This window comes from Anticarsia gemmatalis, chromosome 21 (genome assembly GCF_050436995.1).
Source record: "Anticarsia gemmatalis isolate Benzon Research Colony breed Stoneville strain chromosome 21, ilAntGemm2 primary, whole genome shotgun sequence".
NCBI classification, from domain to species: domain Eukaryota; kingdom Metazoa; phylum Arthropoda; class Insecta; order Lepidoptera; family Erebidae; genus Anticarsia; species Anticarsia gemmatalis.
Window position 1 is genome coordinate 10,170,303 of NC_134765.1, and position 16,926 is coordinate 10,187,228.

At 38.7% G+C, this 16,926-nt stretch overlaps 1 protein-coding gene across 1 annotated transcript; it reads right to left on the reverse strand.

The window, feature by feature from the left end:
- Window positions 1-206: 206 nt before the first annotated feature.
- LOC142982030 (solute carrier organic anion transporter family member 2A1-like) lies at window positions 207-16,305 on the reverse strand. The gene is made up of 13 exons (XM_076128298.1): window positions 16,005-16,305; window positions 11,075-11,239; window positions 10,068-10,238; window positions 9,193-9,249; window positions 8,329-8,502; window positions 7,189-7,383; window positions 6,605-6,726; window positions 5,835-5,930; window positions 5,124-5,317; window positions 4,435-4,548; window positions 3,606-3,733; window positions 2,535-2,675; window positions 207-911 (listed from the first exon to the last, which is right to left on the reverse strand). The coding sequence occupies exons 1-13, from the start codon at window positions 16,024-16,026 to the stop codon at window positions 748-750; spliced, it is 1,743 nt and encodes a 580-aa protein (XP_075984413.1). The 5' UTR covers window positions 16,027-16,305; the 3' UTR covers window positions 207-747.
- Window positions 16,306-16,926: the final 621 nt, after the last annotated feature.

The window sequence follows — 16,926 nt, forward strand, 5'->3', positions numbered from 1 at the left end:
AGAACGCGCCTTTAGAGAAGATTTTTTGAAATTCCCTTCCGAAAGAGGTGATAATCCACGCAAGCAAAGTTGCTTCAATTGTGCAAACCTCTTGTACAGTTTTATTACAGGTCAGCCTGCGACCACGGCGAGTGCAACCTGCGCCGAAACGTTAGGCATTTTAAGATAAAATGCGTGTTCGCGTTAATTCCCGTATTCTATTATACGTGGTGAAACCTGTTGTGAATAAAAATGAATTTAAACACTATTCCTTTATAGTAGTGATTAGGGTATATTTGCAATAGATTGAGTAAGTACCTGTTTTAATATAATTTACTTAAAAACTAAACAATATACTAACTACGTCTATTTACATAATAATATTACATTCTCGTAACAGACATTACTTACGTAACACCACACCTAAATTATAGATTAAATATTCTTACAACACCTTTTATCAATAATTTAATATCACCTACATATATTATTACTAGCTGACCCGCGCAACCTCGCTTGCGTCACATAAGAGAGAATGGGCCAAAATTTTCCCCGTTTTTGTAACATTTATTACTGGTACTCTGCTCCTAATTGTCGTAGCGTGATGTTATATAGCTTATAGGCTTCCTCGATAAATGGGCTTTCTAACACTGAAAGAATTTTTCAAATCGGACCATCAGTTCCTGAGATTAGCGCGTTCAAACAAACAAAGAAACAAACTAACAAACTCTTCAGCTTTATAATATTAGTATAGATTTAAGTACTAGATCATAACTCAGTGGTAGGTTCAGGCAGGGCCCCCGGCGCCCGGCTCGCCATGATGCTGGCGGCCGCCGCTAGGAGCGCTAGTAGCGCGCTCGTGGCCGCCGCGGTCCATATAGACGGGTTGTTTAGCAAGCACAGAGCGTCGTACGAGTAGGCACATGTTAGGTCTGAAAAAAGATAATAATATGTATTACAGCTTACACTAAGCAAATGATGGGTTTCATCTTCCGAAACACTAAGGGATTCCAGATAGCTCGCACCAAAATTGTACTCTATAATGCGTTGGTCCGTAGTCGGCTTGAGTATGGAAGTATGGTGTGGAACCCCCATTATGCCGTTCACTCTCAACGCGTAGAAAGTATCCAGCGTGTTTTCACAAGAAGACTCGCATACGACGCCTCGGGAATATCCCACAGATCCCCTTACAAGCAACGTCTTGAGCATTTCAATATGTATGCACTGCGAGAACGAAGACTCGTTCAAGACTTGCTGTTTCTGCATAAACTGGCCAATGGTGAATTGGATAATTCTGAATTGTTATCCCGCATTAAACTTAATGTTCCCCATAAAATACCACGATATCCCTCTAATAGATTTTACCACACGCCAACATCTAACACCAACATAGGTCTAAACTCTCCTATGCACAGAATGTGTAGGGAACTCAACCATGCCACCAAATCTCTGCCCGACATAGACCTGTATCACGATTCTAGATTTAAGCTCAAGAACCGAATCTACCAGTTCATTCGAACCTCCAAGACTAACACCATCACCGAATGATCTCATTAGTCTCATTAGTGTTTGTATTTTTAATTTTTAATTTTATTCTTTTTAAAGTACTGTTATGATTATTATTATGTTTTTACTTTCTTTATTCTTATTCACCTGTAGATACCCGTAGTTTTTAATGTTTTGTTATCTTGAATGTTATTTTTTTTTAAATGTATATAGTCTCATTTTCTATGTGAATGTCGGTTGTCCCGTAATTGGAAAATGTGACAGCCTTAGTAATTAAGAAAATATTTGATTGTATTTATACTCGCATTTTCTGTGGGAAAACCATAATAAATAAATAAATACACTATTCTTTCTTTTAACACAACTTCCACACTAAGATTTGCTCTTGTGTCGCGCTGACTTTTACAAACGTTCAAACAACGGACACAAAGCACAACCAGACCCGAAACAATTATTTGTGGATAGCACAAATAATTGTTTGTGGATCGCACAAATAATTGTTCCGTGCGGGAATCGAACCCACTACCTCACGACGCAATGGTAGCGGCGTGGTGACCTTAACCACTGCGCCACGGAGGAGATTATAAAACGTGCATAAAAGCCCGAGGCATTAATTGAAACTACATATACTTTAAGTGCCCTCTGTCAATCCGAAAATATTTAAAACAGTTTACGAGAGGAGAATCATTTTCCAAACGCAATGCAACATAAAGAGGCCGTGTTAGCCAGATAAGATTCCCCGTGATAGATATATATGTTACTGTAAAAGCCCGAACTGTGGTAAATCCTAAGATTTGCCGGTAAAACCTAAGATTTACCAACTCTCAATGGTAAAAGTCCGAACAAGCCGGAGTTTAAACTATGTTACGGTATATAAACAACTCCTTCTTCATAAAGTTATAAAGAAGGAGTTTTGGGCTAAGCGACATGGATAGGTTAGGTTAGAACTTACTACTTACTTACCGGTACTTTATGTTATTTAACAGTAACATATACAAGGGATTCCGCGGCTTTAAATCTATTTCAATAAAATATGTTCAAGTACTCACAACTGATAATCATGTAAAGCAAGTTTCCTAACACAAAAGCAAGTAGCGCGACGACGGCGAAGGATCCTCCCACGGCTATCGCCTTGTCAGCGGGATGAACCGCCCGTATCACTACCATTCCTTGCATGAGGAAACATGCCGCTGAAAATAACCACACAATTTTATAATTTCAGATTATTATTATAAATAATAGATAATATTAGGTCGGGGAAAAAGTCTTTTCACATTATAGTATGTATGAACTTGTAATAAAATCTTTTCTCTACACAAAAAAGCTCGATATTCGGGTTCCTCACGAGCTCACTGAAAGAAACCTAATGAACCGTGTACTAATTTGTAATTCTTGAAGCCAAAGAGATTTTATTACAAGTTCGTACATACTATGATGCGAAACGAATTATACCCCTTAAAAAGACTTAAAAATCTCCTGCACTAAGAACTGCTTTTGTGTCACGGGAATTTTTACAGATATACAACAATAGACACAAAGTACAACTAGACCCGGTACAACTATCTGTGGATCACACAAATATTTGTTCCGTGCGGGGATCGAACCCACGGCCTCCAAACACACTGGTAGTGGCGTGGCGACCACTTTAATCACTACGAGGCTTTCAAGCTATTAAAGGGTATAGTTACAGGTCAAGTAAGTACTTACTTAAATGTTTATAAGTTAGTAGGGGTAAGCCTATGTATGTTAATATATTATAGGTACTTATTTGACTGCCTCCGTGGCGCAGTGGTTTAGGTCGCCACGCCGATACCACTGCATCGTGAGTTCGATTCCCACACGGATCAATTATTTGTGCGACCCACAAAATTGTTTCGGGTCCGGTTGTGCTTTGTGCCCGTTGTTTGTATGTTTGTAAAAGTCCCCGCGACACAAGAGCAATTCTTAGCGCGGGGGATTTTTTTTTCTTTTTCTAAATTCTTTATTTATTAAACAGGATTATTGTACATAAAATGACAATGTCTAACCTAAAACTTAAATGTAAGCAATAATCTCGCCGCATCTGACAATGGTTCAGCCATTAGTGCGGGAGTTGTCTTTGAAAAGAAAAAGAAACGTACCAGAGACAGCAAGCATCATGGTATAGAACACTTGGTAGGCAGAGAAGGCGAAGCGACACGACAGTAGCGCGCACGCGCCGCGCACGGCTCGCTGCGTGCCCGTCCCACATGAACAGTCGTGGAACAGTCTGGAAACACGGGGATTGGTATAAAACCCCTTGAAGATATTTTCTTGAATACTTGCCCCGGAATATGGGAAAAATAGCCGTTTAAACTACTCCTTACTTGAATAGGATATTTAATGTCCTATTTCACAAAAAACTTTACCTTGCATCCTTAGTAGAACTCAGCGCCGCGCGCCGCGTAGACCGAAGTCGTGAACGGACCATAGGGATAAAAAGGCGATGCAAGTTTGTGTATGTGCTTGTTCACGTTGGAACTCGCGGGCGCGGTGGCGGTCGCGAGCGCGGGGACGTGCGAATTGTGTTCACGTTGGCCGCCAGGCGTTTGTTTCTAGCGACACGCTCAAACTGGCTCAAACTGGTTGAACTTACTTGACGTCGCGGGTGAATCGCGCCCGCCACCGCTAGTTCGACGTGAACACACACGAACACCTTCACGCGTTTGAAATTGCCGCGAGCGCGCCGCGCGGGCCGCGCGCGACACCGCTAGCTTGCCCGCTACTTAGTCGCTAGTTTGTACGTGAACACTTGGGAACTACGCCATATGTTTGATATTTCGCGACCGCGCCCGCCACCGCGCCCGCGAGTCAACGAGAAAGAGCACTAAATCTTCTTAGATTTTCGCCAAATTGATAGTTTTTACATCTTTTCACGCGGGCGGAAGCTAGTTCTTTATAAAATTGCTAATATAGAATTGGTATACTTACTGGAATCCATTGAGATCCTCACAAGCAGAGCAGCCAGCGGTACATGGGGAGAAGTAAGTGGTGCTGGAATCTATCGCACATACTGGACTAAAGCCGGAAGTCTTCAAATTGCATCTGCAATCAAATAATAATATAAAGGTTTAAAGAGCACATTACTTTATATTAGCTTTAGGGTACCTAACAATAACAATGAACCAATTATTACGGGTAAGAAGCCAGTTGCGCTCACCAGTCGGTAAACGATCTGTGGGTTAAGCAACCCTTGGCGCGGTCACTCCAAAGATGGGTGACCGCATAGTGGTATTTGAGCTGGGCGTCTCCGTGCTTCGGAGGGCACGTTAAAAGTCGGTCCCGGTTGCTATCTACTACGATAACAGTCGTTAAGCCATGTCAAAGGCCTTCGGGCGGCTTGAACAACTTTGACACTAGGTTGACCACTAACCATACGATAAGAAGAAGAAGTTTAACTCTTGCAAGAAATGTACATTTTCATAAATGTACATTTCTTGTAAAAACTGCCTTCTCATGAAGAATCAGTTTTTGACCCTGAAGCTGCCTCTTTGTATTAACGACTTTTAAAAGTCTGCATCCGTTAAAGGCAAAATAGAAGAACGATTTGAAGGAGAAAGCATCCAAGGATGTTCCATCTTCCATCATCTTTTTAATAACCAATTATTAAGACAATATACCCGCAACTTTTGCTACAGTTGGGATGATTGTAGACCCCGTCAGTCACGCCCGCGACGTCTCCCGTGTCACAGCTGATGACGGTGATCACAATGAAGAACACGGCTACAAAGATGGCCACCACGGCCGCGACGCGAGATGCCGTGCTTGCCTTCACACCGTCGCTGCGACGCGCTGAGAAACGGACCCGGAAGATCTAGGGGAAAGATTGTACAAATATAGGTTAAGGGAAAGATTGTACAAATATAGGTTAAATTTAAAGGTTTGTCTGGTCTTATTAGAGTAAGAAATTAAATAATTGTCTTTTTTTGTGAAATGACGAGAAAGACGGAAAATGCATGCGTTATTACGGTAAGCCAGTGACACCACTGCGGTTTCCTATGTGAATTTCTACTACCTTGAAGGTTTTTAATTTGCGTTTGTGAAGACGAACATTGTAAGCAGTGGAAAATAACGGTTTTGCTTGTAACGTAAGTCTTTAAACCAGGGGTTCCCAACCTTTTCTTAGTCCGGGACCACTTTTATATTATTCTTGTTAGTAGGGACCACTATGTATATTAAAAATAAAGTGTAATATTATCGTCGGGAAATTTAAAATTTATAATCATTCGCGGACCATATTTTGACTGTCACGGACCACTGGTAGGGAACCACTGCTTTAAACTAACATTTAAATGATAACAAAGACAGCAGAGAAAAGTAAATCAGCTCACCATTACAAAGAAGATGATGACGAGAGACCTGAAGATATCTGACAAAGTTCGAGAAGTTCTAGGATCTTGTCTTATCGTCTCCACGTGGAACTTCGCCTAAAAAATAAAATGGTAGAAGTAAACTATTTAGTCCAGGAAGTAGTTAGTTTAAACGGCTATCAATAGTTCAACCCTCTTATTCATAAACACACTATAAACTTATTTTAGTTAATTAACTACTAAAATATGGTTTTCTCTTTTTCATTTCGCTAAGGAGTGAAAGAAACAAAACTCTTTATAAGCCTTTCATAACTTCATATCATATTATGAATGAGAGGGTAAGACTCATGACTGCAATACTATCATGATGTAGGTAGATGCTCCCATCATGCTTCCAATACACTTGTTATCTTACTTATTAGCACCTTTATATTGATTTAATTTATTTATATTATGACTTATGTGTGTTCGGTAGTGTTGGTAGCAGCTCCTTACATCATCAAAGATTTATATCTCATAGAGAGATTGTTAAAACTAATTGGCGATAAAAAGAGTGACCTGGGGTTTCTTGCCAGCTCTTCTCATTGGCCCTACCTTCCGAACTGGCGGTAAATTCACTCCCTGTATCATTGACTATCATAAGTGTCAGTATTTGACCTATATGAATAACTGATTAGATTTTGATTTTGATTTTGACTTTAGTGGTAAACGATGTCATAGAATTCGGTCTGTGTATAGCAAATTACAACAGATGGACGGGAATGCGGGACTGCGCGGATATTAAGTGTTACCTGCACATAAGCTCTATCGTAGTGTACGAAGCAGAAGACGGCAGCACTGAGGAAGGAAAGGCCCAGAGTCTGCAGCCACAACGCCTTGTTGCGGACTATACGCCCCAATGATGCCGCGAAACCTGTTTAAGAGACATTAAAAGAGATTTAATTTAGCTTCAGTAGTACTTAAAAACGATTCAAGCAAATGTACTACTGAACTACATATCTTTATACATATAATTCTTCTGTAAGTGTGTATGTCACTGAACTTCTCTGAAACGACTGGACCGATTTTGATGAAATTTTTTGTGTGTGTTCAAGGTGATCTGAGAATGGTTTAGATTATTAAAAAATGTTTAAAATTTATAATTAAAGACGTGTAGATAGGACAACGTCTGTCGGGTCCACTAGTTTATATATATAAATCATATCCATTTCCGTGACTTAAATCCTAGATCATGATGGTGACTAGTAGCTAGTGAATACAAGGGTTTCCTAATTATTTTAACAAACACTTGACGTCTTGCTAGAAGCCATTTTTCAATAACAAGAAACCTAATATTCATGCTGGTTTAGTGTTCCTTGAATCGTGATCTACAAACCAGTATTAATAGTGCGGTCCTCCTGTTCCACGCAGTCCTTCATCCTGGTGGGGAACAGCGTGAAGAGCACGGCGAACATGAGCGTCAGCATGCAGAGAGACAGGTGCGCCTCCCACCAGTCCTCACGCACGGAACCTGGTCGCAGCCAGTTGTTGCCGCTCAGCCCGAGGGACAGACGGATGGAGATGAGGATTCCTGGAGAACGGAAAACGGTTATTAATATGTATGTGAGGCGCCCATAGCGCGCTCACCGGTCGGTAAACGATCTGTGGGTTAAGCATCCCTTGGCGCGCTCATTCTATAGATGGGTGACCGCATAGTGGTATTTGAACTGGGCGTCTCCGTGCTTCGGAGGGCACGTAAAACCGTCGGTCCCGGTTGTCATCTACTACGATAACAGTCGTTAATCCACGTCAAAGGCCTTCGGGCGGTTTGAACAACTTTGAAAGATTGACCACTAACCATACGATGAAGAAGAAGATTAATATGTATTGATTAGAGTCACATAAATTACTGTATGGTATACCATCGTATGTTTCCATTAAGTTTGGCCTCAGGCAGGCGTAAATCGTATGTTACATTTTGGGTCGTGGTCGACCGAGTACAATTTCGTGAGCAAAAACTTTTAACTAGCTATCAGATCTTTAAAAATGACAGCCAAGACCCAGAATTTAACGTGCCTTCTGAAATACAGAGGAACTCGGCTGTGGACACCCATCCACGGAACAATCTCGGCAAGCGTAGAGATCAAACTTTGCCGATTGCTCGGTACTTAGCCACGAGCTCCTTAACAATTTCTTCATTATTTTTTTCTCCTATGATACTAAAATTACTTAATTACCTCAGTAAGGGATTATTCCGATACAAAAATGGTTAGATAAATATGTTAATCCACAATATACAAACTTTTCAATTATCTACTTTGACTGCCTCCGTGGCACAGTGGTTTAGGTCACCACGGTCACCATCGTTGACCTAAACGATGGTGACGAAAAAATTACGAAAAAACGATACCATACCATTGTGCGATTCACAAATAACTGTTGTACTTTGTGTCCGTTGTTTGAATGTTTGTAAAAGTCCCCTCGGCACAAGACCTACTTTTAGTGCGGGAGTAGACTTTATAAAAAAAGAACTTACCGTAGAAGTAAGGTCCGTTCTGCGGGTCGTGGTCATCCAAGTACGTGAGGCCGTGAGACCAGATGCTGACCTTGGTGAGTGTGCAGAGCAGCACTGTGAGAACCAGCATCACTGTTCTGCCGGTGATGTTGTTGTCCACCGTCGAGGATAAGCCAGTAGCAGCGCCGCATAGCTCTGGGGAACATGATATAAGAAAGTTTAAGAAAATTTACTTTGACATAAAAATAACTTTTATATCACAAATCTTTGTGTGATGAGCACGAGTATTTCTTCTCAGCCTGGATGTTATGTGTCTATATAAGTATGTATTTAGAAGTATATAAGTATGTTCCGTTATTTGGTTACCATAGTACAAGCTCTGCTTAGTTTGGAATCAAATGACCGTGTGTCAGTTGTCTAATGATATTTATTTATTATTTATTTATTTACATCTTAGGCCCGACGCAAACCAACAAAGGCGCGGCAAAGATACTGAGACAAATTAATTAAAATAGACCTTAACTCATATATAATATGGTTTAAAACATGCCAGCTTGACGACGCCCCGCCACCTCAATCAGACGCTGAATCAGACCTTTGTCGTGCCGTTTTAATCCGTATGTTATAAACTTTAAGGTTTATTTTAAATTGATTTATTCTCGGTATCTTTGCCGCGCCTCCACAGGTTTGAGTCGGGCCTAAGGTTGGTTTGACAAAAGACTCACAATTATATCACCAGGTATTTTCATAATCTAAGCACAACCACATTGGGTATCTAAAGTCTTTAAACATAAATCTCTAGTGGGTGTCACTAGACAGAGTAAGTAGCATTTTACATAAATCTGGAAAAAAGAAGCTTTAAACAAAAATAAAGGTTTTTTTTACCCGTTATTGTCCCACTGCAGTTTTGTCCCACACCAGCCGCGCCGTCCGTCACCCATCCTGGAAATTTATACTTTTAGAAGTCGTTTTCTACCACGAGATTGATCAAAGAAGTTGGTCCACTTGAGTCGTTAAAAATAAAGGTTACAATATTTATCTTCAACATTTAAATTTAAAAAATAAATATATCAATTTGGACTTGTATTCGGAGATATACAGTTCTTGAAGGTATGCAAAATCCTCAACCCGAACATGGCCAGCGTGGTGGACTCAAGACTTTACCCCCTCATTCCGGGAAGAGACCCTTGCCCAGTGGTACTTTAATGGGATATATATTTTATTTTATTCGGGGATTTAGGTAGAAGGGTATCGAAATTATTTAATGGCACACTTGCTCTCCTGCCTTAAGTGCACGTACACCTGAACCAAGAAGGACTTATCTGAGGCAAGCCATGACGCCATTGCCGTTGCCGACTTTTGGTCGAAATATATCTGATATATCTAATTATTATTATAACATATATATACGTAATAATACATATACTACTCGTATTTATTTACTGTTTACACAAAACTGAAGGTATCTAAAACTTTAAAAATCATTGACACGAAGAAGAAGAAGAAGACTCTCATATACATATATAGTATATACTTATCTACATTTATGTACACTCACATGACCAAATTGTTATTTATTTGTATACCTTCTTCTCAACCTAATTTTCCTCCTTTATTATTTAAACTCCTACTTCATTAATCTCTGCATCACCCCAAAGTAGACTGGCAGAAAATGCCTTTGGCATTAAGTCCGCCTTTATACAAATTTTGTATAAGAAGTTTAAATAAATAAGACTCATAAAAATCACATTCGGCCTTACCAACATTAGCAGGAACGGAGACGGCGAAGGGGAACGCCAGCACCAGGAGCCCGCACGCCGAGGTGACCCCCAGCCACGAGGACAGCGCGAACTGCCGCCGTCCACGACCGAACCAAGCCACAGCTGCGCCCAGGGCCACTTCCACGCCAGCCGCGCCAACCATCACCCATTCTGGAAAATTATACTTTTAGAAGTTTTCTACCACGAGCTTGGTCAAAAAATTGGTCCATTTGTTTAAAAAGACGGCATTGCTCAAAATTTTATAAGTACACCCCTTCTGGAAAATTATACTTGTAGAAGTTTTCTACCACGAGATTGGTAAAAAAATTGGTCCATTCGTTTAAAAAGGCGGCATTGGCTTTTATACCGTTGATGAAGTTACATCACGTTATTTACTATATATAGTAGATTCTAGTAAACCATCTTACTACCAGCGTCTCAAAGTCTTCGATCGACTGGCAGCGTCATGGAAATGATTTTTTGACTTTTTACTAACTCCGAGATGAGTACCGTTTCCAGTTATGACACCATTTACTTTACGACTATGTCTATACCAAAGTAAACAAATTTGGCAACCCAACTCCTACGCAGTCAGTTAATTTCGATAAAACTGACCGCTATGGCGAGAATTTGACAAGAAAGTAGAAACCTATCAGTCCCAAATAGCTTTACCCTCTTATTCATAAAAATGTATTGAGAAATGAAAGGCTTATAAAAAGTTTTGCTTCTTTCACTCCTTAGCGAAATGAAAAAGAGAAAACATAATATATTCAGTCAATTTGGGTAACTTTGAATCATTTGGGTGTAACATTGAACGTGGGAATTTGAACTTGTTCGATTATTTTTTCATATGAAACCAACAGAATTGATAAAGGTTTATTTTAGTTTTGCAAACTTTTACTCAAATAATTCAAAGTTACCCAAATTGACTGTTCTAGTAGCGTTTTAACTAAAATAGGTTTATAGTGTGCTTATGAATAAGGGGGTTAGTAGATAAACTATAGTACCTTCAACCAGCATGGTGTGGTATCCCTGCGTGGCATCTCTCTTCAGCAGCAGATACACGTTGGTCTCCAGCAGTATGACGATGAGCAGCGCCCCCTGAAGGAACAGGTCGAACCGCTTCAGCGTCAGCACATATGTCACCAGGAAGAACCATAGCTTGTGGAATACTGGAATAAGAACAGATTATTTTACGATTGTGGCAATGTTAAATGAATTGTGAAGATACCTTAGCTTATAAATAAATCTAGAGTAAGCTTGTGGTAGTTGATGCGTTTTTTATATTTCTCACTGACGGGTAGTTTGAAATGTTATTGAAAGAAGCAAGATATTAGGTCGGGGAAAGAGTCTTTTCGCATTATAGTACCTATGTATAAAGTTGTAATAAAATCTTTTTTCTACACAAAACAGCTCGATATTTGGGTACCTCACGAGCTCACTGAAAGAAACCTAATGAACCGTGTACTCATTTGTGATTCTTGAAGCCAAAGAGATTTTATTACATATTCGTACATACTATAATGCGAAAAGACTTTTTCCCTGACATAATGTATTATGGATATTAGCCCGCTTAAAGTGGAGTAAGTACGAACACGAAGATTGTTAACACTATTTATTGCAACATCTTCTCCTTTCGAGTCTTCTCTGAGACTCTCAAAAGGACTAGCATTATATTTGAATTCAAAAAAAGTTTAAACATAGTATTTAAATCTAGGATTCAAAACCAAATACCTTCAACACCATTGGAAATATCTTCAAACTTGGAACGCAAGGTAACATGAGCAGAACTGAGTTTACGTTCTATTTGTTTACAAAATCTGAATGTATTATTACTAATCTTTAAATAACACTACTAATCCGTTAAAACACGAGTAGGCAACGTAATTGATAACCAAAGATTATAATTACGTATCAATGCTTAATTACGTTATTAAGCCGATAGGGGGCGTTGGTCCCGTATATCCTCCATGCTAATTACTATTCCTCTGTATCACAATTATCTGTTCAAGTAATCGGATTATGTAGATTACATGGCCTTGTAGAGTAAGATCCCAGAGCTGCCAGACCTACGTCATTTTAGCAAAGCTGGAATTTTGAGGATCGTTAGTATAAAGGGTCTGTTAAGAGGTATGCACATCCACTACCTTGAAAGCGGGGCCGTTTCTGAGGTAGCGCGGAGTGAAGGTGCGTAAAAAACGACCCAACCTACGTTATAGTAGCAAAGTTGGTTTTCAGATATGTTATTAATGATATTATGTAGAATTAAAATTGACTATTGCCAGACCGTTTCCCGGGGCCATTACTTCTGCCAGACGCCTTAAATGTTGTTAAAAAATGAGGTCAACTACGTCATAGTAGCAAGCCTAAATTTTATATATGTTATTAAAGGTACAATTTTAAGAACCCCTGTATGCGGACAGACCATTCCGCAGGGCCCTTTGTCCTCTAGACGCCATTAAACTTTCCCTATTATGTAACATTTTTCACTGGTACTCTGCTCCTATTGGTCGTAGCGTGATGATATATAGCTTATAGCTTTTCTCAATAAATAGGCTATCCAACAGTAAAATATTTTTTTATTCGCACCAGTAGTTCCTGAGATTAGCGCGTTCACACAAACAAACAAACTTCTCAGCTTTATAAAATTAGTATAGATTAAAAGTACTTGGAGTGTTTAGGAAGATAAGTAACATTATTTTGGGAATTATTTTAAAAATAGATATGGTTTACACTATTCACAAAAATTATGAAAAAAAAATTGTAGTCATTCATCATCATCATCATTATCTGTGCTCTTACTTCCCTCATCAAATTGAATATTTAAATCATCTCCACCATCGTCTTCATTGTTACTTGAATTCTCTGCAAAAAAAAAATGTAGGTAATGATGTTGAAAACAGTTACAACTAGGTATATTGAAATAATTTATAGTTAAAATAAAATACCTAATTCGTTTTCAAGTGATTCGCTTACGAAACTTGGCAATTGGTCACCATCAAACCACTTAAAATGATAATGGTTATCCTTTAGAACCCACCCTTTATTTGCTGGGCTTAAAATGCCAGGACGCTTTATATGAGCATTACTCCAGACACCCGCAATATAATTTGCTCGTCGAAATTGTTGAAGCAATTCAGATTTACAGCATCTACATCAATTAATCCGGGAACATTATATAACTCGCAGATAAATTTTTGAATTACATCAAATATATTTTGTTCCTTCGCTTTATCAATAGATAATTCAACTTCTCCGAATTGAACAAAAGCTTCTTGATATTCTGGCGATTTCTTCAAAATTTTAAATGGTCTTAGCTGAATTGATGTAGATGCTGCACGGCTACAACTTTTCATTAACACGTATACAGTCGGCGATGTGAATGAGAAATTCCACCGGCAAAATGTTAAAAAATTCGACGCAAGTAATTTACCTCCTTGTAAATCAATTGCCAAGTTTCGTAAGCGAATCACTTGAAAACGAATTAGGTATTTTATTTTAACTATAAATTATTTCAATATACCTAGTTGTAACTGTTTTCAACATCATTACCTACATTTTTTTTTACAGAGAATTCAAGTAACATTGAAGACGATGGTGGAGATGATTTAAATATTCAATTTGATGAGGGAAGTAAGAGCACAGATAATGATGATGATGATGAATGACTACAATTTTTTTTTCATAATTTTTGTGAATAGTGTAAACCATATCTATTTTTAAAATAATTCCCAAAATAATGTTACTTATCTTCCTAAACACTCCAAGTACTTTTAATCTATACTAATTTTATAAAGCTGAGAAGTTTGTTTGTTTGTGTGAACGCGCTAATCTCAGGAACTACTGGTGCGAATAAAAAAATATTTTACTGTTGGATAGCCTATTTATTGAGAAAAGCTATAAGCTATATATCATCACGCTACGACCAATAGGAGCAGAGTACCAGTGAAAAATGTTACATAATAGGGAAAGTTTAATGGCGTCTAGAGGACAAAGGGCCCTGCGGAATGGTCTGTCCGCATACAGGGGTTCTTAAAATTGTACCTTTAATAACATATATAAAATTTAGGCTTGCTACTATGACGTAGTTGACCTCATTTTTTAACAACATTTAAGGCGTCTGGCAGAAGTAATGGCCCCGGGAAACGGTCTGGCAATAGTCAATTTTAATTCTACATAATATCATTAATAACATTTCTGAAAACCAACTTTGCTACTATAACGTAGGTTGGGTCGTTTTTTACGCACCTTCACTCCGCGCTACCTCAGAAACGGCCCCGCTTTCTAGGTAGTGGATGTGCATACCTCTTAACAGACCCTTTATACTAACGATCCTCAAAATTCCAGCTTTGCTAAAATGACGTAGGTCTGGCAGCTCTGGGATCTTGGTCCATTGGATACAAGATCATAATATTTTCAGATTTTTATATTATTTATAATACGAAACTGATAGTAGCGGATTGGTATAATTAATTATGCACTTGGTCAGAATTTTAAATTCTTATAGCTACTACACACATGCTGGCGACAATAGCCACCTTTACACACACATTCTATCGCACGTTCTTAGTAGCGTACAGGATTACGCGCGGGAAAGCAGCGCGGTTTTCGCTTCGATTTTCTTTGCGGGCTTGACAGATGAGCGCGGCGCGTGGTCTTTCCTTTCCCCTTACACGCGCGCTCTATCACGTGTGATGGTTGTTTCATGCGTGATAGAGTGTGTGTGTAAAGGTGGCTAATGCCGCCGGCACAAGCCGCGCGGAGCTGTCAATACCGAGCATTACCGCTCGAATATATTGCTCGAAATATATTGACTACTAGCTGACTCGCGCAACTTCGCTTGCGTCACAGAGAATGGGTCAAAATTTTCCCGTTTTTGTAACATATTTTACTGGTACTCTGCTCCTTTTGGTCGTAGTGTGATGATATATAGCCTATAGTCTTCCAAATCCTTTTTTTCAAATCGGACCAGTAGCTCCTGAGACTAGCGCGTTCAAACAAACAAACAAACTCTTCAGCTAGTATAGATTTTAAATACTTTGTAAGAAGTTTACGATATTTTGAATGTTAGAAACAAATGACGCTGGCAAGTCGCGTAACCCGGTGGTACTGTGTGTAGGAGCTCCTGAGGAGGGTTTCGAACAGAAAAGCCGAGCACGAGCGGAGAGCAAGCCTAGTGTAGCGTAGACTCTTGACCAGCAGTGGCGCGGTGACACATGGTTTTAATTAGTTATTTATCATTAATTTAGAAGTATTCATAAAGCCTTCACGACGAGATTGTCGTAAGGAAGTTTTAGAAAGACCAGTATGTGTAAACAATATGAAAAGTGCTTGAAAACCACTTAATTACTAACCGTATCTGTAAAACACTTGACGCGATTATCAATGATGCATATAATTAGTAAGTAGTGCAGAATTTATTTAATTATATAGGTAATTTTCTTTGTTCTATACTGAAATTACTTGGTTTCATTGAAATTAATCGAAACAAATGAGCGATGAGGGCATTTCGGGGTTCTTTAAAAAGTTTTCGAAGGTAACTCGGACCAGAGCTGACCACTTCCTTATTGCAAAAGACCTTTGCCTAACAGTGTGTCAATAATAAGCAAAGTATATTTTATCATGTAATTCGCGTTTTACATACATTAATGGGTCTAAAAGAAATGAAACAATATTTACAAGTAAAAAATATATTTTAACTGATAGAATTAAGTTATGACCAGACTTATATTTCGTTGATTTCTCCTAGACATAGTCGCTCAGGTTCGTATCCAAGTTCAGAGAACATTATTTCTTTCCAATATAACTAGAAGATCCCCAACCCACACTTGGCCAGCGTGGTGGACTCAGGGCCTGACCCCTCACTCATTACGGGAGGAGACCCTTGCCTAGCAGAGGGACATTATTGGGTTAAATTGTGGAAGGTTATTTCCTCACCTGTCTTTCCTTGCAGCATCATCTTGAATAATAAATTAGTTTTCACTTCTCACAAAAGTTTTTCATACCACAAAACTTCTATAGTCATTCAAAACATTTTTTATCACGAATTTTCCGCTTTTTATACTTCACCACCACAAAAATAGTTTTAGGACACTTTACTTTACAGACTTATAATAGCAATTAATACTTTTAATATCACAATTGAATATATTTGAGATTTCATGGAATATTTTGGTAATAAATATATATGTTTCCGCGTTTATGTAGTGGCAGTTCGCACCGTATTGTCAGTGCGATGGCGAATAGACCACTATCAGATAAAACGAGTTTATCTCTGCCAATCTTTAAGTACAAATTAATAGCATTTGGTATGTTGATAATGATTACTATTTATACAATGGAAGTGTCCGTCAAGGTATTTAGGGATTGTGGATATATAACAAGGGCAAATAAATCGTAAATCTATACTAATATTATAAAGCTGAAAGGTTTATTTGTTTGCTTGAACACGGTAATCTCAGGAACTTCTGGTCCGATTTGAAAAATTATTTCAGTGTTAGATAGCCCATTTATCGAGGAAGGCTATGGGCTATATATCATGACGCTACAACCAATAGGAGCAGAGTAACAGTAAAAAATGTTACAAAAACGGTGAAAAATGTCACACATTCTCTCTTATGTGGCGCAAGCGAAGTTGCGCGGGTCAGCTAGTTATAACTATTTTATAAATGAGCTCATTATAATATGTATGTTCTTCGAAAATCTTTGACAGTCATTAACAGTAGTCAGAAGCTTGAAAGACTGACAACCAGTCTTACCGAAAGATGTGTTGTTCTTTCGTTGTATAGATGATATTTACCGTGTTATAACTGTGTTGTGGAGATCCGATAGGCAGTCACTCCATGTAAAATACTGGTAT

Bases quoted from the DNA above. Each gene is read 5' to 3' on its own strand.
- LOC142982030 (XM_076128298.1), bottom strand. From the start codon at position 16,026: ATGATGCTGCAAGGAAAGACAG. The intron at 7,384-8,328 runs GTAAGTTCTTTT...TCCGTTCTCCAG, and splicing joins GAACGGACCTTACTTCTACG to GAATCCTCATCTCCATCCGT. The intron at 912-2,534 runs GTGAGTACTTGA...ATCTTTTTTCAG, and splicing joins GCTTTACATGATTATCAGTT to ACCTAACATGTGCCTACTCG.